This window comes from Eumetopias jubatus, unplaced genomic scaffold (assembly GCF_037043125.1).
Source record: "Eumetopias jubatus isolate StellerSeaLion01/CBP00866 unplaced genomic scaffold, mEumJub1_p1.0 scaffold_7, whole genome shotgun sequence".
In the NCBI taxonomy this organism is placed as follows: domain Eukaryota; kingdom Metazoa; phylum Chordata; class Mammalia; order Carnivora; family Otariidae; genus Eumetopias; species Eumetopias jubatus.
The window spans coordinates 84,729,590-84,753,998 of record NW_028274813.1 but is presented as its reverse complement, the minus strand read 5'-3'; the positions used below and the strand labels follow the sequence as shown (position 1 = coordinate 84,753,998).

General features: G+C 39.1%; 1 protein-coding gene across 3 annotated transcripts in view; it reads left to right on the top strand.

Annotated features, from left to right (window-relative positions):
* The window catches only part of TTBK2 (tau tubulin kinase 2), a 155,256-nt gene that overhangs the window by 110,347 nt on the left and 20,500 nt on the right, over positions 1-24,409 (top strand). For all 3 annotated transcript variants that reach the window (XM_088024750.1, XM_088024749.1, XM_088024751.1), the window contains 4 exons: positions 7,591-7,748; positions 15,612-15,828; positions 20,779-20,990; positions 22,979-23,561. In XM_088024750.1, the coding sequence (XP_087880876.1) occupies positions 7,591-7,748; positions 15,612-15,828; positions 20,779-20,990; positions 22,979-23,561 (1,170 nt within the window). The remainder of the gene's footprint in view (positions 1-7,590; positions 7,749-15,611; positions 15,829-20,778; positions 20,991-22,978; positions 23,562-24,409) is intronic.

Here is a 24,409-nt window from a genome sequence, read left to right as displayed (position 1 = left end):
TTGATTCTTACCTTCAAGGATGATTTTGAGGGGTGCAAGACTTCAGTGGAGGAAGTGACTGCAGATGTGGTAGGAATAGCAAGAGAACTAGAATGAGAAGTGGGGCCTGAAGTCGTGACTGACTTGCTGCAATCTCAGGATAAAACTGTACTGGATGACGAGTTGCTTCTTACAGAGAAGCAAAGAAAGTAGCTTCTTGAGATGGAATCTACTCCTGAAGATGCTGTGAAGACTGTTGAAATGACAACAAATGATTTAGAATATTCCATGAACTTAGTTGCTAAAGCAGTGGCAGGGTTTGAGAGGGTGGACTCCAGTTTTGAAAGAAGTTCTGTAGGTAAAATGCTACCAAATAGCATCACATGGAACAGAAATCACTTGTGAAAGGAATAGTCAATCAATGTGGCAGACTTCATTGTTGCCTTGTTTTAAGAAATTGCCACAGCCACCCGCTATGTTCAGCAACCACCATCCTGATTAGTCAGCAGCCATCAGAATCAAGGCAAGACCCTCCACCAGCAAAAAGATTACCACTTACTGAAAGCTCAGATGATGGTTAGCATCTTTTAGCAATAAAGTATTTTTAATTAAGGCATATATGTTGTTTTTTTTAGACATAATACTATTGTGCACTTAATCCTATTGTACGGATAATGTAAACATAACTTTTATATGCACAGGAAGCCAAAAAAGTAATTTGACTCACTTTATTGCGATATTTGCTTTATTGTGGTGGTCTGGAGCTGTGCCTGTAAAAATGATGTATTAGTTTATCATTTTTATCTACAAAGTACAACACATAGACTTTACTATTAAAGAAAGTTTTACATTCTACAGTGTTGTCAGTTTGCCCAGTCAAATGACTATAAACAGCACAGTAAACTTATTTGTATATATTAACTATTTCTGTGTGAAATGGCAGCTTTTGTATAAGATGTAAATAGGATATAAAGCAGAGAGGCAGGGGGCACCTGGGTGGCTCAATTGTTAAGCATCTGCCTTCGGCTCCGGTGCTGGGATCGAGCCCTGCATCGGGCTCCCTGCTCAGCAGGAAGCCTGCTTCTCCCTCTCCCACTCCCCCTGCTTGTGTTCCCTCTCTCACTGTGTCTCTCCCTGTCAAATAAATAAAATCTTTAAAAAAAAAAAAAAGCAGAGAGGCAGCATACAGTCTTGGGTCCTTAGAGATCTTAAGTGGGTGAGTTTCTTTCCCATATGGCTATTTGTGTTAATAACTGTATTAATAACTATAGACTCTAACAAATGGAGAAAGTACATTGTATACAAGGCATTTTGGAGTATGTTCTTATATTTACATTTTCATATGTATTTCTGAAATGCACAGAGTTCATATTACCTATAATAAAATAATGAAATTAAACCTATAATGCTAGATTCAGGAAGAACTGGAAAATGTTCCAACTTTCCCACCTTAGGTGCAAAACACTTTTTATTGATCAAGTATGCATGTGAGCATAGGAGTTGGGCAAACAAAAAATTTTTTATCATATTTACCACCTAGTTATGCCTGTAATCTAAAGAAGACTATTGTGAGGGGTCCCTGGGTGGCTCAGTTGGTTAAGCATCTGCCTTCGGCTCAGGTCATGATCCCAGGGTCCTGAGATCGATTCCCGCATCCAGCTTTCTGCTCAGTGGGGGGTCTGATTCTCCCTCTGCCTGCCGCTCCCCATGCTTGTGCTCTCTCTCTCTGTGTCAAATAAATAAATAAAATCTTTAAAAAAGTTGCACATGGCCAACATCTCATCCAATAGCCTGCTAGTGCTCACTCTGACAGTAGATGTAGAGAGGAGCTGTTTTGCTCTTTACCAGGAATCTTTTATGCATGTCTCAATTAGAATAATGGCTGACACTTGCTTTTTGAAAAGTGTTACGGTGTTTTGGGAAATTACATCCAAGTTTATCAGTACTTAGTATTTATGTACAAGTGTGTCTTCCCAGCTGGTTTTTAAGTTCTGGAAGTACAACCATGTCTTCTTTTTTTATCCTACACTATCCTCGCACTGTGCCTGGCACCTAAATTTTCAACAAATGTTAGGAAAATTGAACTGAATCTTAGTTTGCTTAACAGTCTCCTACTAAGGAAATAAGAAAAATCAACTTGTGAGTGCATCAATACTGTTTTCTATCTCTTAAACTAAACTGGGTGAAGCTATCAGAACTACAACCAAGATTCAAACAGAGATCTTATTATGAATATTGTTTTTATGATTAGATTCTGAAAGAGTATAGCAACTATAACAGACAGAAAGTGGCCAGGCCATGAATCTCTTGAGGTTCATAAAATTGTGTAGATTTATATACACACACGGAAACACACACAGGAGGGCATGTAAAACTGGTGAAATTTGATAAGCTCTGTGGACTGGTAGTACCCATGTCACTTTCCTGGTTTGGGTATTGTACTCTAGCTGTTTAAGACGTTACTATTGGAGCACACTGGGTGAAGAGGCTTTCTCTTGCTATTTTTGTAATTTTCTGTGAATCTTTAATTATTTCAGACTAAAAGTAAAAAAAAGTGCTGGGCCAACATTTTCAGAAATGTAGATAGTGATTAAAAACATTCAATTCTGGGGCGCCTGGGTGGCTCAGTCATTAAGTGTCTGCCTTCAGCTCAGGTCATGGTCCCAGGGTCCTGGGATCGAGCCCCACATTGGGCTCCCTGCTCGGCGGGAAGCCTGCTTCTCCCTCTCCCACGCCCCCTGCTTCTGTTCCCTCTCTCGCTGTCTCTCTCTCTGTCAAATAAATCAATAAAAAATCTTTAAAAAATAAATAAAAATAAAAACATTGAATTCTGTTGTGGCCACCTTATAATTTAAACAATCCTTTTTAAAGTGTTTTGAGAAAGGAACATGTCTCTGAGGAGTGTATAGGAAGATCTTAACCTTGAATTCCACCACAAGACTCCACTGGTAGGTGACATAGTTACTAGTTAATGGGAAGCTAAGATAGCATCAGATTGGATAAAGAAGAACCCTTGGTGCTTTTGCACATTAATTGTTATAATAATGACACCCAGCAGTGTCACAGTAATACCTGGCTTGTGTTATTATTCCCGTTTTATGGAGACGTAGTTTAGACCTGTTGCCTGGGAAAACTCATGGTGCTGGAAGTGGTGTCTGAACCCAATTTCTGACTCATTCAAAAAAAGTCCAAACACTTGCCATTTTTCACCATCTTACCTTTGGAGAGGTGGCCACAAACACAACAGCCATTGTGAAATAAATACTACCATGACTGGTTCATTGAAATGCAGTGAAAGAACTAAAGTTACATGAAGAATTATTAGAAATCTTTGTCAGTAATTAATAGAATCATGTGATCCTGACATAAGAACATGAAGGTATCTTTACTAGAGTGTCCCAGTTATGTTAAGCATTGTTTAGCAAGTTGAGAAGACTAATAAAACCCATAAATATCCACAATGTTGGGGAGCCTGAAACTAAAATGTGTCTATCAGCCAGTTCATACAGTGTGTCACAACATTGCTAAAATCAAAGGATATGATAGAGCAGAAATCCAAAACTGACCAAGCTTCTTATTAATCTTGTGAATCTACTTTCCAGGTTTAGGAGTGGGACTGTTTAAGCAGAGGTTACATCAAAATGCAGCAGGCTTGCCTCTTGTTTCGGGGGACTTAGCTGTTGTAGGATTCTCCTGACTCTGATGACATTGGAGTTAAATTTCTCAGAAGGCATAGCTGAGTTGTTAGGGAAACAAAAAAATCAGAGGTTGAGCTAGAGAGTAACAAGGGGGAACCTCACATAAATTAGAGGGCCAGAGGAGATCTCTCTCTTTTGTTCTCTGCCTTCCATCCTTCTACCTCCTGCTGCTGGTCTCTGGTATCACCATCTTAGTAACAAACTTTTTTATCTGAGGCCCAGTGGCATATGCTACATTTTCTAAGACATACAAAAATACTATGATAAATGTAAGAAGATAATTCATGATAAAAGGACATCTGGCATAAAAACTGTTTAGGATCATTTCCATGGCAACCCAGTACGGGCAGTGCACTTAGTGGCAGTGGTCTAAGGGCTCACACAGCGGGGCAGGTGCTGCCTCATGGATAGGGGCATGCAACTCGCTCTGTGGGAACCTCCATTTCCAGAGTCAGGAGAGAAGGTCAGGGTCTGCCACTTCTCTTCCCATATGCTGGGTCTCAATCCATCCTCCTTTCTTGTGTGTTTTCTAAAGCCCTCTAACGTTGACTTAAGTCAACAAAAAAATGACCAAAACAAAAATTCCCTGGTTTTATAACCATGCCTTTTCCAATTCCTTTGATCTTTTTAGTTTCCTTTTCTCCATTATTTTTTTTCATATGGAATCTTTCAATAAATATTTTTTTATTTTTATTTATTTATTTTTTAAAGATTTTATTTATTCATTTGAGACACAGAGATAGAGAGAGAAAGCATGAGCAGGGAGAGAGGCAGAGGGAAAGGGAGAAGCAGGCTCCTTGCTCAGCCAGGAGCCCAGTGCGGAGCTTGATCCCAGGACCCTGGGATCATGACCTGAGCCGAAGGCAAACGCTTAACCATCTGAGCCACCCAGGCGCCCTCTTTCAATAAATATTATCACAAATATTTGTTCTCAGAATGTTTTTAGAGTCACTAAAGGTTCTGCATGCATAATTCTTTTCTTTTTTTAAATTTATTATTAACGTATACTGTATTATTTGTTTCAGGGTTACAGGTTTGTGATTCATCAGTCCTACACAATTCACAGTGCTCACCATAGTACATAGCCTCCCCAATGTCCATCCCTCCCACCCACCTCCACTCCAGCAACCCTCAGTTTGTTTCCTGAGATTAAGAGTCTCTTAGGGTTTGTCTCGCTCTCTGGTTTCATCTTGTTTCATTTTTTCCTCCCATCCCCTACGATCCTCTGTCTTGATTCTCAAATTCCTCATATCAGTGAGATCATATGATAATTGTCTTTCTCTGATTGACTTATTTCGCTTAGCATAATACCCTCTAGTTCATCCACGTCGTTGCAAATGGCAAGATTTCAATTCTTTGATGGTTGCATAATATTCCATTGTATATATATATACCACATCTTCTTTATCCATTCATCTGTTGATGGACATCTAGGCTCTTTCCATAGTTTGGCTATTGTGGACAGTGCTCCTACAAACATTGGGGTGCAGGTGCCCCTTCGGATCACTACATTTGTATCTTTGGGGTAAATACCAGTAGTGCAATTGCTGGGTTGTAGGGTAGTGCTATTTTCAACATTTTGAGGAACCTCCATACTGTTTTCCAGAGTGGCTGCATTAGCTCGCATTCCCACCAACAGTGTAGGAGGGTTCCCCTTTCTCCACATCCTCGCCAACATCTGTCGTTTCCTGACAGCCATTCTGACTGGTGTGAGGTGGTATCTCATTGAGGTTTTGATTTGTATTTCCCTGATACCAAGTGATGTTGAGCACTTTTTCATGTGTCTGTTGGCCATTTGGATGTCTTCTTTGCAGAAATATCTGTTCATGTCTTCTGCCTGTTTCATGTTTGGATTATTTGTTCTTTGGGTGTTGAGTTTGATAAGTTCTCTATAGATTTTGGATACTAGCCCTTTATTTGATATGTCACTTGCAAATATCTTCTCCCATTCTTTTGGTTGTCTTTTGGTTTTGTTGACTGTTTCCTTTGCTCTGCAGAAGTTTTTTATCTTGATGAAATCCCAAGAGTTCATTTTTGCCCTTGCTTCCCTTGTCTTTGGCGATGTTTCTAGGAAGAAGTTGCTGTGGCTAAGGTCGAAGAGGTTGTTGCCTGTGTTCTCAAGGATTTTGATGGATTCCTGTCTCACATTTAGGTCTTTCATCCATTTTGAGTCTATTTGTGTGTGTGGTATAAGGAAATGGTCGAGTTTCATTCTTCTGCATGTGGCTGTCCAATTTTCCCAACACCATTTGTTGAAGAGACTGTCTTTTTTCCATTGGACATTCTTTCCTGCTCTGTGGAAGGTTAGTTGACCATAGAGTTGAGGGTCCATTTCTGGGCTCTCTATTTTGTTCCATGTGTCTGTTTTTGTGCCTGTACCATACTGTCTTGATGATTATAGCTTTGTAATAGAGCTTGAAGTCCAGAATTGTGATGCCACTGGCTTTGCTTTTCTTTTTCAACATTCCTCTGGCTATTCGGGGTCTTTTCTGGTTCCATACAAATTTCAGGATTATTTGTTCCATTTCTTTGAAAAAAGTTGATGGTACTTTGTGTCTTCCTCAGTTTCTTTCATGAGTATTCTATAGTTTTCTGAGTACAGATCCTTTGCCTCTTTGGTTAGATTTATTCCTAGGTATCTAGGAATAGATACAAGATGGCATTTGGCCATCTTGTTGAGATGTTTTCTTCAGTAGGCATATAAAACAGCACACACTTTGTTTTTCTGTCTCACTGGCCACTCCTTCTTGGTTTCCTTTAGTGAGTCTTCTTTCTAACTAAAGGTTGGAGTGCCTTAGGCCTTTGCCCTTGGACCTCTTTGCTACCTACTCTGCTTAGATGATATCTGGTCCTAAGGCTTTAAGTAATACCTATTCATATCTATATGCTGATGACTTTCAAGTCTGTAGTATACCCTGTTCCACCCTAAACTCCTTAAAACTTTCAGTATCCCAGTCCTCAAACTCTCTGCTTTCCGTTTCAGTAAATGACATCACCATTTATTTACCCAGTGGCTCCAGACAGAAATCTAAATTATTCTTTATTCTTGGGTACTAACAGGGTAAGAGAAATGATGAGGAGAGAATGAAGCCATAATCATAAAATTAAAAATCAGAAACAGTAAAGGGCAGTCTTTGTGAGATCATTATCTAGATCACATCAGAGTTTTGGAATTTAAAGGCAAAAAAATGAGGGGTGCCTGGCTGGCTCAGTCTATAGAGCAAGCAACTCTTGATCTGGGGGTTGTGAATTCAAGCCCCATTTTAGGTCGAGAGATTACTTTAAAAAAATCTTTCAAAAAATAAAATAAAGAACAAAAATTGAAATATTTAATATAAACCAAATAAAGAGGCAGATTTCTTTGTGATAATTTGTGTATACACTCACACCACATACAGTTGAATTTTTCAAACTCCCCAAAATTGTAAGAAAGCACAATGAACTTCTGTATACCCCTTAACCTAGATATAACAACTGTTAACACTGCTCACTTATTTAAGCTGAACCATATAAAAATACTCCTTTTTGACAAAAAAAAAATGATCATATAGATGGTTGAAACTGAATACATATTTTCATATACAACACAAATTTCCTTTTGCCAAACCATCTGAAAGTAGGTTTTAGAGAAGATGCTTCATTATGTATCTTATAAAAACAAAAACAGTTTCCTACATAACTACAAACCGGTACCTCAACTGAGAAAAATCAGTATTTATTCAGTATCGTCATCCACATATAGTCCTTATTCAGAGCCCTATTTGTACCATCTGTTTTTTTTTTTGTTTTTTTTTTTGTTTTGTTTTTTTAATCCTACTACAAAACTAATTTGTGAGTCTGGCGGCTTTCTCTTAAAGAATAAAATGACAGTGTTTATTGTTAGCTTACTTTAGCTTTTTTCTTTATGGCCTAGCTTCTGACATCCGTGTTTGACAACAGCATCAAGACCTTTGGAGTAGTTGAGAGTGATCCTTTTGACTGGGAGAAGACTGGAACGGATGGCTCCCTGACGACCACCACTACTTCCACCACCCCTCAGCTGCACACCCGCCTGACCCCCGCGGCGATCGGGTACGTCCTGCGCAGATCATTGAGCAATGGCTTTCTTAGATGCACTACATTCGCAGAGATGTCTTTTATTTCGTCTGGATCCTTCAGATGACAAAATGCTGAGACATAGGAGAAAGCCTGTGTATTTCCTTGCATTAACATTGCTTTTATATATGTCTTTGTTCAGATTTACTTTTCTTAGAAAGTATTTACAGATCATACTTTGAAATGGGAACTTTGAGCTTGTTGATGTCATATTTGCAGTGGGTTTTCTCTGAAATGAGAAGGAGTTGTTTGCATTTGCTTCCTTTTTTTTTTAAGATTTATTTATTTACTTGAGAGAGCGAGCCGGGGGGAGGGGAAAAAGGAGAGAGATAGACAGAATCCCAAGTGGACTCTCCACCGAGCATGGAGCCCCTAGCAGGGCTCTGTCCCATGACCCTGAGACCCTGACCTGAGCTGAAATCAAGAGTCGGATGCTTAACCGACTGAGCTACCCAGGCGCCCCTGTTTGCATTTACTTCTAAAGAATATATGGGACCCTGGAAAGAATGAGCCAACTTTACTATGTTTAAGTTTAGTATGAACAACACATGTAGCTTGTTCCTCTAAGAAAGTAACTTAATTTACAAAGTATATTAGGAACAGGTTATCATGTATTTCCATCATCTTGTGTTTTTTTGTGTTTTCTTCTATACATGTATTAAATACAGTTGCTTTTGTTTGTTATTAAATAAATTGGGGGGTCGTCCTTTTTTTTTCCTGGTCCATTTTTGCCTGCTCTGGTTGCTTTAAAATGTTTGGTTAATGAAGAAAAAAGTAAATAGGGAAAAATCATCACATAATTGGGGCAGTTTATCACTAATCCATTGTTTTGATTTTATATTGAAATTTGGGATCACTAGAGCTTATTGAATCAGAAAAGCTTACATGGACTCGTTTAACTAGGGATGATATCCTGATTAGCTAGTCTCAGAGTTCTTAAGTGAGGGACCCTGACTAGCTATATTAGAATCGTCACAGAGGTTTGTTTAAAGTACTCGCTAAAATAAAGAAATAAATAAAATCTTTAAAAAAAAACAAACAAATTAGGAGATGATCCTAACACTGGCTGAGTGAATCATCTAACTTTGGTAAATACTAGTAACAGAGATGGATCCTGTCTAGAAATTTTGATTCTTGTTTTCATGCCTTTGCCCTCCTCCTCCTTTGATTGTTGCTAGAAGTAGGTAAGTCTCAAATTCGTAGAAATCCAGGTGATAAGGACTTCAGGGTAACTGAAGTCAGTGAAGACAGTTGAAGTACCCATCTCCCAGTGTTTCCTCCTAAAATAAAACAATAACAAGAAAGGAAAAGTAAAACTACACAAAAACCATGTCCTCAACATAATTTGAAGACAGAGGATACCTAGCCTAAACTCCAAAATAAGTAAAAAGAGGAACCAAAACCCTCTTATGCTCCTGCCTTGCTCAACTCTGCCCCAAGGCTTTATAAAGGCAGATCAATAAAAACCATGCAGAGGAAGCGAATTAGAAATAGGACTTAAGATTGATCTTAAGCCAACACCAGAAAAACTAATCCCATCCTACAAATGTAATTATTAGAGAGTGTTTGGGTAGATTAGATCATGAACTACAGAGAGGTAAAAATAGGCATGATTCAAAACATGTAGCTTCTGGAAGAAAGAAAGAAGAAAAAAGACAAAGAAAGGAGAAAATGCCTTTTATCAGTTGAGCAGTGAAGGAAAAAACATGTATGTGTTTGGGTCTGATCAGGAGAGAGAAACTACATAGTAATTTGAACAGGGGAAGATGATACAAGGAATTATTAGCTAATTGGAGTAATGTGGGATAGACTAATAGGAGTAGAGAATACAGGAATAGCAAATGTAAAGTACATCTCCTACTCCTGGGGCTGAGATTAAGCATCCAAGAAAGAGCTCTGCTAGCCCGACCCCAGGGCTGAGGTCCTGACCTTGTTGGAGAACGTATGTGCATTGCTCACTGGATGGCAGGGAAGTCACTCTGATGCCTGGTAGAATTTGCTGAAAATCTGCCCTCTGGAACTTAATGGAAATCTGTTCTCTCGGGTGGCAGAGGAAGCTATTTGCTTTCTTCTAAATAGCGGGGATTGCTCAGGGAAGCTGTTGATTGCTGCTGTCCTCGTGCTGCGAGAGCCAGGTGTTGAGGATGCTGGGATGTGGCAGGGTCCTTGTGCTGGGGAGAGCCACGCGTGCTGGGCAAACTGGCCAAGCTACACACTGGAGTTCAGGGCAGAACACTCTCCTCCTGCAGTGTCTCTCCAGTGCCCTCTACTGATAGAGCTCCAATGCTAGCTGGCAAAGGAAAATACAGAAAGGGCTCAGGTCTGCTTTCACAGAACTGGCAAAAAGGATGAATTTCAAGCTGAAGGTGATACATCAGTATTCACAGAAGGGCAAAAGGGGAAATAAAATTTAACTGCCTACAAAAAGGAGAACTATAAAATCAAAGGATACTGTGTCTCTCTAACCATAAAAACAAACAAAAATCCCCCAACTTGTTTGGACTTTGCTACATTGACAGAAGAGGGCACTAATTAAACTACAGATCTCATGAAATACTCTAAACCATAAAAATGAACAAGAAAAAGATTTCAAAGATCCATAAAATGTTATACTGAAAAAAATCAGAAGAGAAAATCTAATTCATGCTAAGGAAATGTCCTCTCAGAGAAGCAGCCATGAAGGAGAAGAGAACTGTAAAATAAAACCCCAAATAGAAGTTAATATACTTGTGCATTTGAAGATAAGGATAACTACCTTGAATCGGAAAGTTAAAAACTAAGAAATTGACCACAAAGTAGAGGGGGATGGGAGGAAAAGGAAAAGGAGAGGAGAGAGGAAGAAGTGAGAGTTGATCGAGGTCAGGAAAAAAATGGAAGAGAAAGACGTCTTAGAAGTGAAAAAATTATAAAATGCACAAAGGAGAGCCGGCTCAAATGAAGATTTAATAAAGGGCATTGAATAAAGACAGAGGGGATAAAAGCCCTAAGAGAATGAAAATAAAATAAATCATTTACAAGGGCTAGAGGGGCGCCTGGGCAGCTCAGGCCGATAAGCGTCCGACTCTTGATTTCGGCTCAGGTCACGATCTCAGGTGGTGGGATCGAGCCCCACATCAGGCTCCATGCTCAGTGGGGAGTCTGCTTAAGATTCTCTCTCTCCTTCTGCCCCCCCTCCAAAATAATTAAAAGGACTAGAGAGAAAGTAGTGTAAATGGAATGTAGAGAGAGGAGGGGTAGCATTCTTTTAAGTCCCTAAAGGAGGAAAACAAGACAATACCAGTTAAAGCTGAGAAATTCAGTGGCAAGGTGAAGTAAGAAAACGGGACTAAGAGCATTTTAAAAGGTATATGTCCAAAGTACACCATTAGAACAAGCAGGCAAACCCAAAATACCAAAAAAAAAATTAAGAAAAAATGTTTAAAAATGAGACTGTGAAGAAGATCCATCTTGTAGAGAAAGAAATATAGCAAATATAACAAAATACATATAATTATCAAATACTGTGACAGATTTGAGACCAAATATTCATAGCAATAAATATACATGGGCTTAACTCATCTATTAAAAAGATTTTCAGTTTGGCTTACATAGTTAAATACATGTGCTATATACAAGAGACACACCTGAAAATATTTCAGTAAGGGATGAACAAAGATGTACTGGAAAAATGGGAGCCATAAGAAGAGAATTAATGATCCTTGTATCAGACAAATAGAATTCAAGCCAAAACAAGTTACGAAAATGGAAGGATACTTTTTAATGCTAAATGCTGCAATTCACAAATGTTCATTAATATTTAGTCCCAAGAATTCCATCAGTCACCTTTAGGAAGCAACAACTACAGGAGATTCAGAGAGGCATAGCTCGAAACACACACGTAGTTGGAGATCTCAGTATGAAACTCAGTACAAGAGAGATCAAGTGAACAAAGAATAAGAAATAGACAAAAAATATGACCAATAAGATAGGTGTTATGCATATTTCTTTAACTCTACACCCTGATGACAGAGCTTGTGCCTTGTGCTCATGTGCCTCAGGAACATTTATAAAAATTCATCAGTTATTAGGTCACCAAGAAAGCGTGTAAGTAGTTCCATGAAGCAGAAGTATTATACTATCTGATCACATTGCAATAAGAACTAGAAATTTCCAACAAAAACATGTCAAAGGCCCTTCCTTTTGGAAACTTAGAAACCTATCAGCCTACTCTTTTTTACATTTAAAGCTAAGATCAGAGGGAAATTTATGGTATTAAAGAAGGAGCTCTACATAATGTCAGTATGTCCTATTACAGATGGTATTGATATTGTTAATCTGGCTAGGGTGATGTTAGTCAGGTTTCCTCACTGTGAAGTTACTATCTTTCCCTTTCTAAGTAGTAAGTATTTTGTGGGAAGATAACTTTGGGCAATTCAAATAAACTTTGTTTTTCATCATCATTTTGCCCACAAGTTTTAGCATCTGTCACTGTATCTGCCTGAAAAGTATTAGGCCCACAGGCCTACCATTTAAGAAGTGAGTGAATTTGCTGACCTCTGAATTAAAGCACTGATTCTTCAGCAAACCTTGTCTGTAAAGCCAGATAAGTAGCTGCGGGCTGTGCTGTCTCTGTCACCACTACCACTACGTAGAAGTGCCAATGCAGCCTCACACAGTATGTAAATGAAGGAGCAGGACTCCGTGCCATACCACTTGGTTTACGAAAATAGGTGAGCAGGTCAGATTTGGCCCACAGCCCTAGTTGGCCAGCCCTCGCCTTAGAGTGTGGGGAAGGGAGTGTGAAAAGGATGTCCGTCCATTCTTCCTACTTTTCTTGACATCTCTCCAATTCTTCTATTTATGTCCTTACTTTTTTCCCTTAATCTGCTTCTGTAATTTATACCTTACCTGCAAACACCCAACACAAACCATGTGCTAATAATACTCTCACATATACTTAGGCACTCATTCGACTCCTGAATGTAATATTTTTTCTGGGAAGGAATTTCTTTCTTTCCATATCTCAAACTCCAGCTTTGGATCAGTTATAGGAGAAGGAAGAAAATAGTAATTATGTAAGGAGTAAAAATGGGGCAATAAATGCAGAGAGGAACCTGAGTCATGTGGAAGAGAGCCCGTGTGGGGAAGATGTGAGAGCCCCTTGAAGTGTGTAGAGAAGAGGGAACCTAGGAGGGAGTAAGAATAGAAGCAGTTCATAGGTAGGCGTGTGCTTTATTTCCTCAGGAGTGGAGAAAGAAATGCCAAGGAACTGGCGTAGTTGGAAAGAAGCAGAGTATTAGCTAGGCATAGGGAAAAAAGGATTTGGAAGAATACTGATTAAAATGGGAAAAAATGTGGGGCTAGTAGACTGACCGTCCTGAATTCAAATATTGATTCTTTTGCCATTCCCTTTCCTCAGGAATAGAGGGAATTCTGTCAGTAAACATTGAGATTACTGTGTAGCACATCTATGTTAGTGTCCATTGTAATGCATCAATCAGTAAAGTATATTGAACTTCTATCTGAAAAATCTTTTAGCGCTCCTCACCGGCTCTCTGATCCAAATCTGCAGTTTGAGATATGGAAGGAAAGAAATTCCTTCCCAGAAAAATTATCCTACATTCAGGAGTCGAATGAGTGCAAAAGTATATGTGAGAGTATTATTTATGAACTTTATGAACTTTATTTACTTTTGAACTTTAATTACTTTTATAATAAATCCTTTCACATGAACTATTTTAGGCTAAACTACCTTTTCTTTTCTTTTTTCTTCCTTTTTTCTTTCTTTCTTTCGTTCATTCGTTCTTTCTTTTCTTTTCTTTCTTTTTTTTTTCAAACTCCCTTTTCAGTACGTTCCCAGTGTCAGAACTACAAGAACTGCTTTACAGGGCTATAAGGTTTTTTTTTTTTCCCTGGGGGCTATTATCACTGCTTTTCTAAATTATACCTATAACATATCAGTAAGATTTTCATCTTCTGGGGTGCCTGGGTGGCTCAGTCGTTTAAGCGACTGCCTTCGGCTCAGGTCATGATCCTGGGATCCTGGGATCGAGCCCCATATTGGGCTCCTTGCTCTGCGGGGAGCCTGTTTCTCCCTCTCCTCCCCACTTGTGCTCTCTCTCAAATAAATAAAATCTAAAAAGAAAAAAATTTAAAATATTAAAAAAAAAAAAAGATTTTCATCTTCTACTGTTGACCCAATAGGGAGAGATGGTAGTGAAGGGCATCAACTCAGGTGGAACAAGTCCCTGCAAAATGACTTGTTCTCACAACATGACATATTGATGACACCTGGGCTAGGGTGTCGCTCTTACCCTTGGAGTGGCTCACTGAGAAGATGCCTTTTTTACCACTCAGAATAATTGTGTGTGTCAGGATAGTCTACTGAAAACTGCTTTTTTCTACTTTTAGACATTCCAGATCACATCTAAGAAAATATTTCACTGTGTGGTAAATATTGTGTTCAGTCAGCAATATTTAAAAACAAAACAAATTAGTGTACAAAGTAGAGTTATAGAACATTAGAGCTGATGGGGACCTGATCACTTAATGAGTGATAGCTGAGAACTGGAAGAAGCTCCTCACAAGCCAGAAGTCTAAGGGAGAGATGACCAGTTATATAAATAGGACATGAAATTACTTTGAAAGAAATATATTGACAAATGTCAATTAATATTTTTTTAATTTTGTTCCTGGTCAGTTCATGCAGTTCTGTATATTTGTTCTGTATAGTTACAGTATTTCTAGTTTTACCCAGAGGGCAAGAATTTCCTTTCTCCTTTTTATGCCCCTAGAACCTTGCATATAGTAGATACTTATCAAAAGTCTATAAATGAAGAAGCAAATGTACATTTTACACTATTAAAAAAATATAACTGGGGCCCCTGGGTGGCTCAGTCATAAAGCATCTGCCTTCAGCTCAGGTCATGATCTCAGGGTCCTGGAATCAAGCCTCGTGTTGGGCTCCCTGCTCAGTGGGGAGTCTGCTTCTCCCTCTTCCACTTCCCCTGCTTGTGTTCCCTCTCTTGCTGTGTCTCTCTCTGTCAAATAAATAAAATCTTTAAAAAATCTATATAACTGGTCTCATACCTGCTTGTCATTATGACACTTGACATTTTTCTGTTTATAATTTTTGTTACTCTTGCAGCAAAAAAATGGGTAAAGAGTAGAAAATATTAAAATTGACAAAGACTTATTAGAAAATAGACCAAATATTTCTAACTGTTAAAGTGATTCTTAAATCAGTGAGTTACTGTATTAAAATTTGTATTTTTAGATCAACCTGAAAATTTTCCTAATCAAAAATAGAAGTTTTGGGGCACTGGGTGGCTCAGTCGGTTAAGCATCCGACTCTTGATTTCGGCTCAGGTCATGATCGCAGGGTTGTGGGATCGAGCTCTGCATTGGGCTCCACAACGGGTGTGGAGCCTGCTTAAGATTCTCTCTCTCTCTCTCTTCCTCTGCCCCTCCATCCCCCAAAAAATAGTTCTATTTCGTAGAATTGGCATGGTTTAAGTTTCTGAGGTTTTGTTTTACTCTTTTTTTTTTTTTAAGATTTTATTTATTTATTTGACAGAGAGAGAGACCGTGAGAGCAGGAACACAAGCAAGGGGAGTGGGAGAGGGAGAAGCAGGCCTCCCGCTGAGCAGGGAGCCCGATGTGGGGCTCAATCCCAGGACCCTGGGGTCATCACCTGAGCCGAAGGCAGATGCTTAACAACTGAGCCACCCAGGAGCCTTTGTTTTTTAATTATATATAGACTTGATGTTTAAGTCCAGAAACAAAATGTAGGATAGTCTCATAGTAATTTTTGATTCTGGTGTTTTTAAGTTCTACATTTTTTTCACCCCATATTTTTAGAATTGCCAATGCCACTCCCATCCCAGGAGACTTGCTTCGAGAAAATACAGATGAGGTGTTTCCAGATGAACAGCTTAGTGATGGGGAGAATGGCATCCCTGTTGGTGTGTCACCAGATAAATTGCCAGGATCTTTGGGACACCCACGTCCCCAGGAGAAGGATGTCTGGGAAGAGATGGATGCCAACAGGAACAAGATAAAGCTTGGGATTTGTAAGGTGCGTATTTCTTGCATAGGAGGGGGTATCTTTCCTAAGTGCTTAATATTTTTCTTCTGTTGCTGTAGCAAAGTATCATGATTTTTAATTTTGAATGAGAAATAGATAGAACATTGTATTGCTAGTGATTTATATATTTGTAGTTATAACATCTTGGCTAATTTTGCCCATACCACTCAGATATAGACACTGAACATTAATTTTCATCTTGTATTTTTGGAAAAGATGAAAGCGTTTAAAAAAAAAAAAAACACTGAGACTAAAAGAAGAGACATCTATAGGTCAGAAGTTAATAGTCTTTCTAAATAATGTGACAAGACTCTGGGTCCCTTCTCTAGTGTGGGCCTGTGGAACTAGGAGTACCTATTCTGAAAGTTGTCTCAAGTGGAGGTGGGGAAGTGAGGGCTAGAAGTAGAAAGCATCTAACTGATCATGAGCTGACAAAGTGGATTTTGAATAATTGACATGATTTTTTTCTTCTTTAGGATTGTAAGCAGTACCACTTGTAAGGGGAGAGATACAGATTTCTGAATTAAATGGTTAATTTTTAGTAATCTTGGGCAGATTAACCCCAAGTTTCTTTTTGATTTTACTGTCCTTGTCATTTCCATTTTCATAGAAGATAAGATGAAGATAAATGGGAATGGAGGGGCAGTGAATCATGAGCCAGTTAGCTTTTGGTGCTTCCTATGATTTTGTGAAGGTTTAGTTGGGATGGAAGTTAAATTTATAGGTGTAAAATGAGACTTTGGGCTCATACCTTTTAACATGATTGATAGAAAGTTGGCTAGTCACGCTTTATGAAATGTATCTTGAAAAGAATTTTCCATGATCAATTTTGAGGAGCTTGGCCTGTCTTCAGACAGTATATATACTATATTGTTAAACTTAATAATTAAAAAAATTAACAGTATATACATTCAGTCATGGGAGTCACTGTGTAAAAACATTCTCTGCATAGATGTGACATGCTGCATTGTGGTCTGGTTATTGAAAAAGCCCTGTCTGGAACCCTGTTACACTGTTGGTGGGAATGCAAGCTGGTGCAGCTTGCACTCTGGAAAACAGTATGGAAGTTCCTCAAAAAGTTAAAAATAGAACTGCCCTATGACCCAGCAATTGCACTACCAGGTGTTTATCCAAAGGATACAAACATAGTGATTCGAAGGGGCACATGCACCCTGATGTTTATAGCAGCAGTGTTCACAATAGCCAAAATATGGAAAGAGCCCAGATGTCCATCAACAGATGAATGGATGAAGAAGATGTGTGTGTGTGTGTATGTGTGTGTGTGTGTGTGTGTGTGTGTGTGTGTGTGTGTAATGGAATATTACTCAGCCATCAAAAAGAATGAAATCTTGCCGTTTGCAATGACGTGGATAGAACTAGAGGGTGTTGTACTAAGCAAAATGAATCAGTCAGAGAAAGACAAATACCATATGATTTCACTCTTATGGAATTTAAGAAAGACGAGATGGAATAGAGGAAGGGAAGGAAAAATAAGATAAAAACAGAGAGGGGGCAAACCATAGGAGACTCTTAACTATAGGAAACAAACTAAGGGTCGCTGGAGGGGGGGGGGGCTGGGGTAATTGGGTAATAAGCATTAAGGAGGGCACTTGTGATGAGCACTGGGTGTTATATGCAACTGATGAATCACTAAATTCTACCCCTGAAACTAATAATATACTAGATGTTAACTAAATTGAATTAAAATAAAAAAATTTTTAAAGAAAAATAAACTATTAAGAAAAAAGAAAAAGCCTTATCTAGACTAATAGTAATCAGGAATAAGTAGTGAAAAGTAGTAAAGAAGTCAGTGTCGGATTTTTATAATGTCAACTGTGGCTGTCTTTATTGCACCAGAAGCAAAAACTGTTCTTATAGTAAAAAATCTTGAGTGACATTCTCAGTTTCCAGCCCACATGGGTATCTGTGTGTATGAGTGTGTGAAATGGCACTTGACACTGAGCTGACTTTAGTTTCTGTCTTTTACCCATCATCACTATTTAATCTGTATTCAGTTCTCTTCTATATGTTAATTTCTTCCTTTTTCTTTTTTTAAAGATTATTTATTTATTTGAGAGAGAGAGAGAGAGAGAGGCAGAAGGAGAAGCATAAGGAGAAGCAGACTCCCCACTGAGCAGGGAGCCCGATCAGGACTCGATCCCAGGACCCTGAGATCATGACCTGAGCTGAAGGCAGACACTTAACTGACTGAGCCACCCAGTCGCCCCAGTTCCTTCCTTTTCAAAAACATTACTCAAATTAGATTATTAATATTGTTGGGTTTTTTGGTTTTTTTTTTTTTTGAGAGGGAGAGTGGGTGGGAGAGGGGCAGAGTGGGAGGGAGAGAGAAAAATCTTAAGCAGGCTCCAAGCTCTGTGCAGAGCCTTACTCAGGGCTTGATCTCACAACCCTAAGATCAAGCCCTGAGCCAAAACCAAGAGTCGGATACTTAACCAACTAAGCCACCCAGGTGCCCCGATATTGTTTTTTTTTTTTATATTAGTGATGTTTGTCTGGATTTTTCAAAGATGTTTACCATATGCTTGCATTTTTGGAAGTCCTGGCCTTGTCTTCTTTCTTCCTGAAGTATTTCAATTAGAAGTTCCTTTAGTTGAGGTCTTTTGGGAGGACTCTTTAAATTTTTACTTAGTTGTAAATGTATTTATTTTAGCATCATTCTTTTTTTGGGGGGGTGGCAGCAAAGCAAGGTTTATTGAATGATAGCAAAGTGATAGTACAAAGCTTTCGAGGAGGGAGGGGGCCTGAGAAGGTTGCCCAGCATCATTCTTTAAAGAGAGTTTATACTAGAGGCGCCTGGGTGGCTCAGTCGTTAAGTGTCTGCCTTCGGCTCAGGTCATGAATCCCAGGGTCCGGGGATCCAGCCCCGCATCGGGCTCCCGGCTCTGCGGAAAGCCTGCTTCTCCCTCCCCCACTCCCCTTGCTTGTATTCCCTCTCTCGCTGTTGTCTCTCTTTGTCAAATAAATAAATAAATAATCTTTAAAAAAATAAAAATAAAAGATTTTTTAAAAAATAAAGAGAATTCATACTAGATTCAGAGTTTTTGACTGACAGTTATTTTTCCTCTGGGTTCAATTATTGGTATTCAAAAGTCTGTTACTCTTAATTTTTTTTTCTTTGTAGATGATCCATTGCCCTCTGTCTTTGCTCCCCAGCTACTTTTTAACTTTTCTCTTTGTCTTTGGTGTTCTGCATTTTAACTACAAGTGTTCGTCGGCTTACATTTCTTTTTATTTATCCGGCTTGGGATATCTTGTTTCCTGAATTTTTGATTCATGGTTTCATATCATTTCTGGGAGATGTATAGCTATTCCTTACCAAAATATTGCCACTAATTCATTCTTTTTGTTCTTTCATCCTGGGAATCTAAGTAAACATATGCTTTTTCATTCTGTTATATATTTCTTAATTTTTTTTCATATTTTTCTTCTCCTTACTGTGCTTCATTGTAAGTAATTTCTTTTGCTATGTGTTCTAGTTCACTGATTAATAACTTTGGCTTTTTCTGGGTAATTTGATGTTTAACTTGTTAATTGAATATTTCATATTAAATTCATCAGTTAATTCCAAATAATCCCTTGTTGATCTTTGTGATAATGACCTTTATTCTGTATTCTGTATCTTAAGTTTAATATCTGATGTCTTTGGGAGATTCTTATTTTTAAAGATTTATTTATTTGCGAGAGAACGAGAAAGAGCGAGTGAGAGAGGAGGGAAGAGGCAGAGGCAGAGAGAAACCTAAGCAGACTCCACACTGAATGCAGAGCCCACGTAGGGCTCGATCTCATGACGCTGAGGTCACGACCTAAGCCGAAACCAAGAGTCGGACCCTTAACTGACTGTCTCACCCAGGTGCTCCTCATGTCTTAGGGAGTTTTAAATGTTTTTCTAAAAGTTATTATTTCTGGGGCACCTGGGTGGCTCAGTCATGAAGTGTCTGCCTTCGGCTCAGGTGGGAATCGAGCCCCGCATCAGGCTCCCTGCTCCGCGGGAAGCCTGCTTCTCCCTCTCACACTCCTCCTGCTGTGTTCCCTCTCTGGCTGTGTCTCTCTGTCAAATAAATAAGTAAAATCTTAAAAAATAAATAAATAAAATTATTATTTCTGCTCTTAGTCATGGGCATGCCTTCTTGTGTTTGACTATCTTTAGTGTTTTACTTATTAGTTAATAATTGATGACAGTCCTGTAGACCTAAATTGGGGATTGGGAAGCCTTCCTTCAGAGAAGATTGTCTTCTGCTTCTGCTGGTAGCCAGAGTAGACCCCCAATTTGAGACCAGTTGGGCATCTTCTGTGGGTCTCTAATCAGAATAAACATACCAGACTTCTCTCACCCCACTACTGGGATCAGGTTTAATTTCTCTGGTAAGTGTACTACTGAGGGCATCTGTCCTTAGGCAACCCCACTGCTCAGAGCTGCATCATGTTCAACCTCCTTTTTCTCTACCCAGCTAATTTTTCTAGTTCCAGGTTTTCTTGTTTTTGTTTGGTTTTTCGCTTGTTTTTTAGAGAAGGAACAAGAGGGGATATTCAGGCGTGGTGACCCATCCTACCTCTTGTGAGACCACCTGCGTCTCCAAGAAAACCTTTCCAGGTTTTATTTTTAGTTTAGAGGAATGGAGTCCTGCAAGCATCTCATTAGACATAATACAAAAAGTCAAGGTGGGTAAACATTTTTAGACTGTTTATCTTTGTACCACAAATATAAAAAACTAAAATAATACTGAACTGAGAATAAATTAAGAAAACTCATTTTATGAAGGGTTAGTAGACAAGTATGTAATGATGTCGACTATCCAAAATACCGTGATTTCTGAAAACACCTCCCAAGCCTTTGTTTATATTATTTTGAAAGACGTCAATGATTGCTACACATAGAGTCACCTGAACGTTTTTCATTGTTTTCTTTTATATTTTGTCTAGGCTGCTACCGAAGAAGAGAACAGCCATGGTCAAGTAAATGGTATTCTGAATGCTCCAAGCCTTGGTTCACCAATTCGTGTCCGCTCAGAGATTACTCAGCCAGACAGAGATGTTCCATTGGTGCGGAAGTTACGTTCCATCCACAGCTTTGAGCTGGAAAAACGTCTTACACTGGAGCCAAAGCCAGATACTGACAAGTTTCTTGAGACCTGGTATAAAATAATTTTCCTTTTTCTTTAAAGCTACTAAGGTACTATAATTACCATCATCATTATCATCATTATGAATTTCTATTACATAGTCTTTCAAATAAGAAATTTTTGCATTTTTGTAGTACTGATTTGATTAAATTCTCATCTCCATCCATGTTTTTAATTATCATTGTGATTCTTAATGTGAATTGTCTTATAAAATTGTTACAAGTTCTGTAATAAAACCTTTGGCTTTGGGAGCTGAGCAGTGGGAGCTGGTAACTTTATGACACCAGGTATAAGTTCAATGAACATTTTGAACTTACTTTGTTTGTAAGGGATCTCTTTTATTGGAATGAGAAGATGCAGTGTAGAGTTGGAGAGTACATGATGAAGAAGGTATGAGAGAGGAAGGAAGGGTGTATATGAAGGAGGGAAACAAGCAATTTATACACAAGGGACAGGCAATTCGATTCACTTTAATGAGTTAATACTGTAGGGAAAATAGACACGAATAAGTTTATCATTTCTTCCCAGAAAGAAGGAAAGGTGGAACTTCAGAGAGCTATACATAGGTAATAACTATAGTTCATGTTTATAAGTCCCATTATTCCCACATTTTGATAACAGAAGACAGAAATGAAACTTTAGAAAGAATTTGGGATATAGTTATGAATTATAGAAGGCTACAGTAATATGAAGAGCTGAGTGCCTAGTGATAGTCACACACCCTTCAATGTACATCCTGGTGGCTGCTATTGGCAATGAAATGTTAGGTTAGAAGGACCATGTATTTGACTGACACGGTAGTTACTGTGTCCAAGATAATTCAGCCTAATCTAATCTAGCTTCCATTTTTGACAGTCCTTCGTATATGTGTATTCTTCCTTGCATGTAATCATTCAGCCTCACAGCTACGTGATAGAAACTTCTATCATATTAATCATTTTGATCACATTAATATGATCAAAAGAATGGATTTGAGTTGGGGCAGTGCTTAAACATTTCGAGCTGTGGCTAAGATTAGGAATTTAGGATTTATATAGTTATTTAAAGGCAATAAGGAAAAAAGCTTAGTTTGGTAAAGAATTCATTTAATAAAAGAATGGAACTAAAAAGAGAGTCCCTGCTGTGGGAGGAGCTAAGAAATAAGACAGAGTTGAGAAAACAGAAGTAATCTAAGAAAACGAACTCAGGCCAGAACCTAGAATGAGTAGGAAACAGTTGAAGGAATTGAAGCACCTAATTACAAACTTGGAAAGGAAAAAACATATCACTTCAAGTGCTTCCCTGACGATGAGGTCAGTTCGTAGAAGTAAGTGCAGCCAAATGGTCACACCACTGCCTGCCCCTTGGCTAGCAGACAGATTCATATACCGTGTCAACTGCCTTTTAATCCACCCCAACTGACAATACATCTTGAAGCTTCCTGCACGCCACCGTGGCCACCCCCCACCGCTGTGTGCCCCACTGTGTACAGAGTGGGCTGGGCATGCTTGAGCAGGTGTAGTAGCTTTTCTTAAAATTCCTGCCTTTGGAGTTTACTTGAATGATTCTATATTTACATACATCTCTGAAGACAAAACACATGAAGTATTTGCCTAGCTTCTCTATTTCCTTTCCTATACTAGCTTCTTCATTTCCTTTTATAGGGCTTCTGGTGAAGCAAAATCCCCTTGGCTCAATTCTGCCTCAGTCCCCCAGAGAGAGCAGAGAGCAGTGTGATTGAATTGGCAAAGAAAAGGTGAAAGAGATCCCATCAGTCAACCTGAGTAGGCTTGTCCCCTGCCCTACAGCAGGAGAGCCATCTTCCTCCCGGGGGTCCCATCTTCCAAAACTGGGTTATAACAGGGGGAGAAGAACATTATCAGCCTGTGAAACTTTCCTTATGCTTTATTTATATATTATTCTCTCATCTATGTGTGAATATTAGTTCTGTATAGAGCTTATAGTTTATGTAATAAATGTTTTCCAAGGGCAGATGAGTAACTTCTCTCTGTTTTTTTAAGCCTGGAGAAAATGCAGAAAGAGTCCAGTGCAGGAAAGGAATCTCTTCTCCCTGCTCTGCTTCATAAGCCTTGTGTTCCTCCCGTGTCCCGTACTGACCACATCTGGCACTATGATGAAGAATATCTTCCAGATGCTTCAAAGCCTGCCTCTGCCAACACCCCTGAACAGGCAGATGGCGGTGCCAGCAATGGATTTATAGCAGTTAACTTGAGCTCCTGCAAGCAGGAGGTTGATTCCAAAGAATGGGTGATTGTGGACAAGGAGCAGGACCTTCGGGATTTTAGGACAAATGAGGCTTTAGGCCATAAAACAACTGGAAGCCCTTCTGATGAGGAGCCTGAAGTACTTCAGGTCTTAGAGGAATCGCCTCAAGATGAGAAGTTCCTACTGGGTCCTTGGGCAGAAAGCAATCATTTAAAGAAAGAACCCTCAGGTGTGGTCTTAGCACTTTCTGGGGAGTGCCCTGCCGCTGCTGCTTCAGAACAGTATGCGCATAGGTTAGAACTCCAGACTGCGGGCCCGTTTATTGCAGTGACACCCACAAGTCCAATGGAGGCGCAAGCAGAAGGACCCCTCACAGCGGTAAGAGATTTGTTCCAGTTATTTTTCTGTTACCCACTCAAGGTGCTGTTAAAAGAGAATGAACAGTTGATCAACTAAGATTGTTCAGCAGATGCCTAAGTTTGGTGGATGGGGCTAGGGAGTGATGTCTGGACTAAGTTCTAGAATCAGTCATCCAGTATGAAATTTCTCAAAACAAGCGAGCTTTCCTGTCAGGACAGCAACTCAACACATGAAGTGTCATTATAACCTAATTTCAGAATAACATCTATAATTAGACCACAAGAGCTATCTACTAATGCGTTTAGCTATGACTTTAAGAATTTGTAATTCTAGAGATTTTGAAGCTCTACGTTATAAATCTGGTGAGGAAGGCATATGTGGTTTGTACTTCATAGAGTACACTTGGCTGGGCTTGATTCTCTTTGTTGCCTCTTTTTGTAATCTCCACACAGAAATTTGTCATACTGTACATTACTCTTAAACATAGTTTTCCAGCTTTGAAGTCTGTTGTTTAAAATACAGAGTTCCGGCCTCTCTTCCAGAACTTCTACTTCAAGAGGTCTGGGATAGAGTGAGCCCAGGAGTCTGCATTTTAACAAGTAGCTGAAAGCAATTGTGATAAAGGTCTTCTGTAAAGCATCATCTTGAAGAAACCGTCCTCTTTACTCTCAGTTTGGGCATTCAGCTGGAGACGCCTGTTACCCTGTTACTGTCAGTGATCAGTGATCCCCCTATGACTGTGAGCAGCAGGATTCCTGGAAAAGCCAAACATGGAGGCAGTAAGGAACTGTGTACACAGATCTTTGGCACCAGCCTGAGGACAGGTACATCTGTCCTTACATGGGTGCAAGTACCAGATTTCCTTA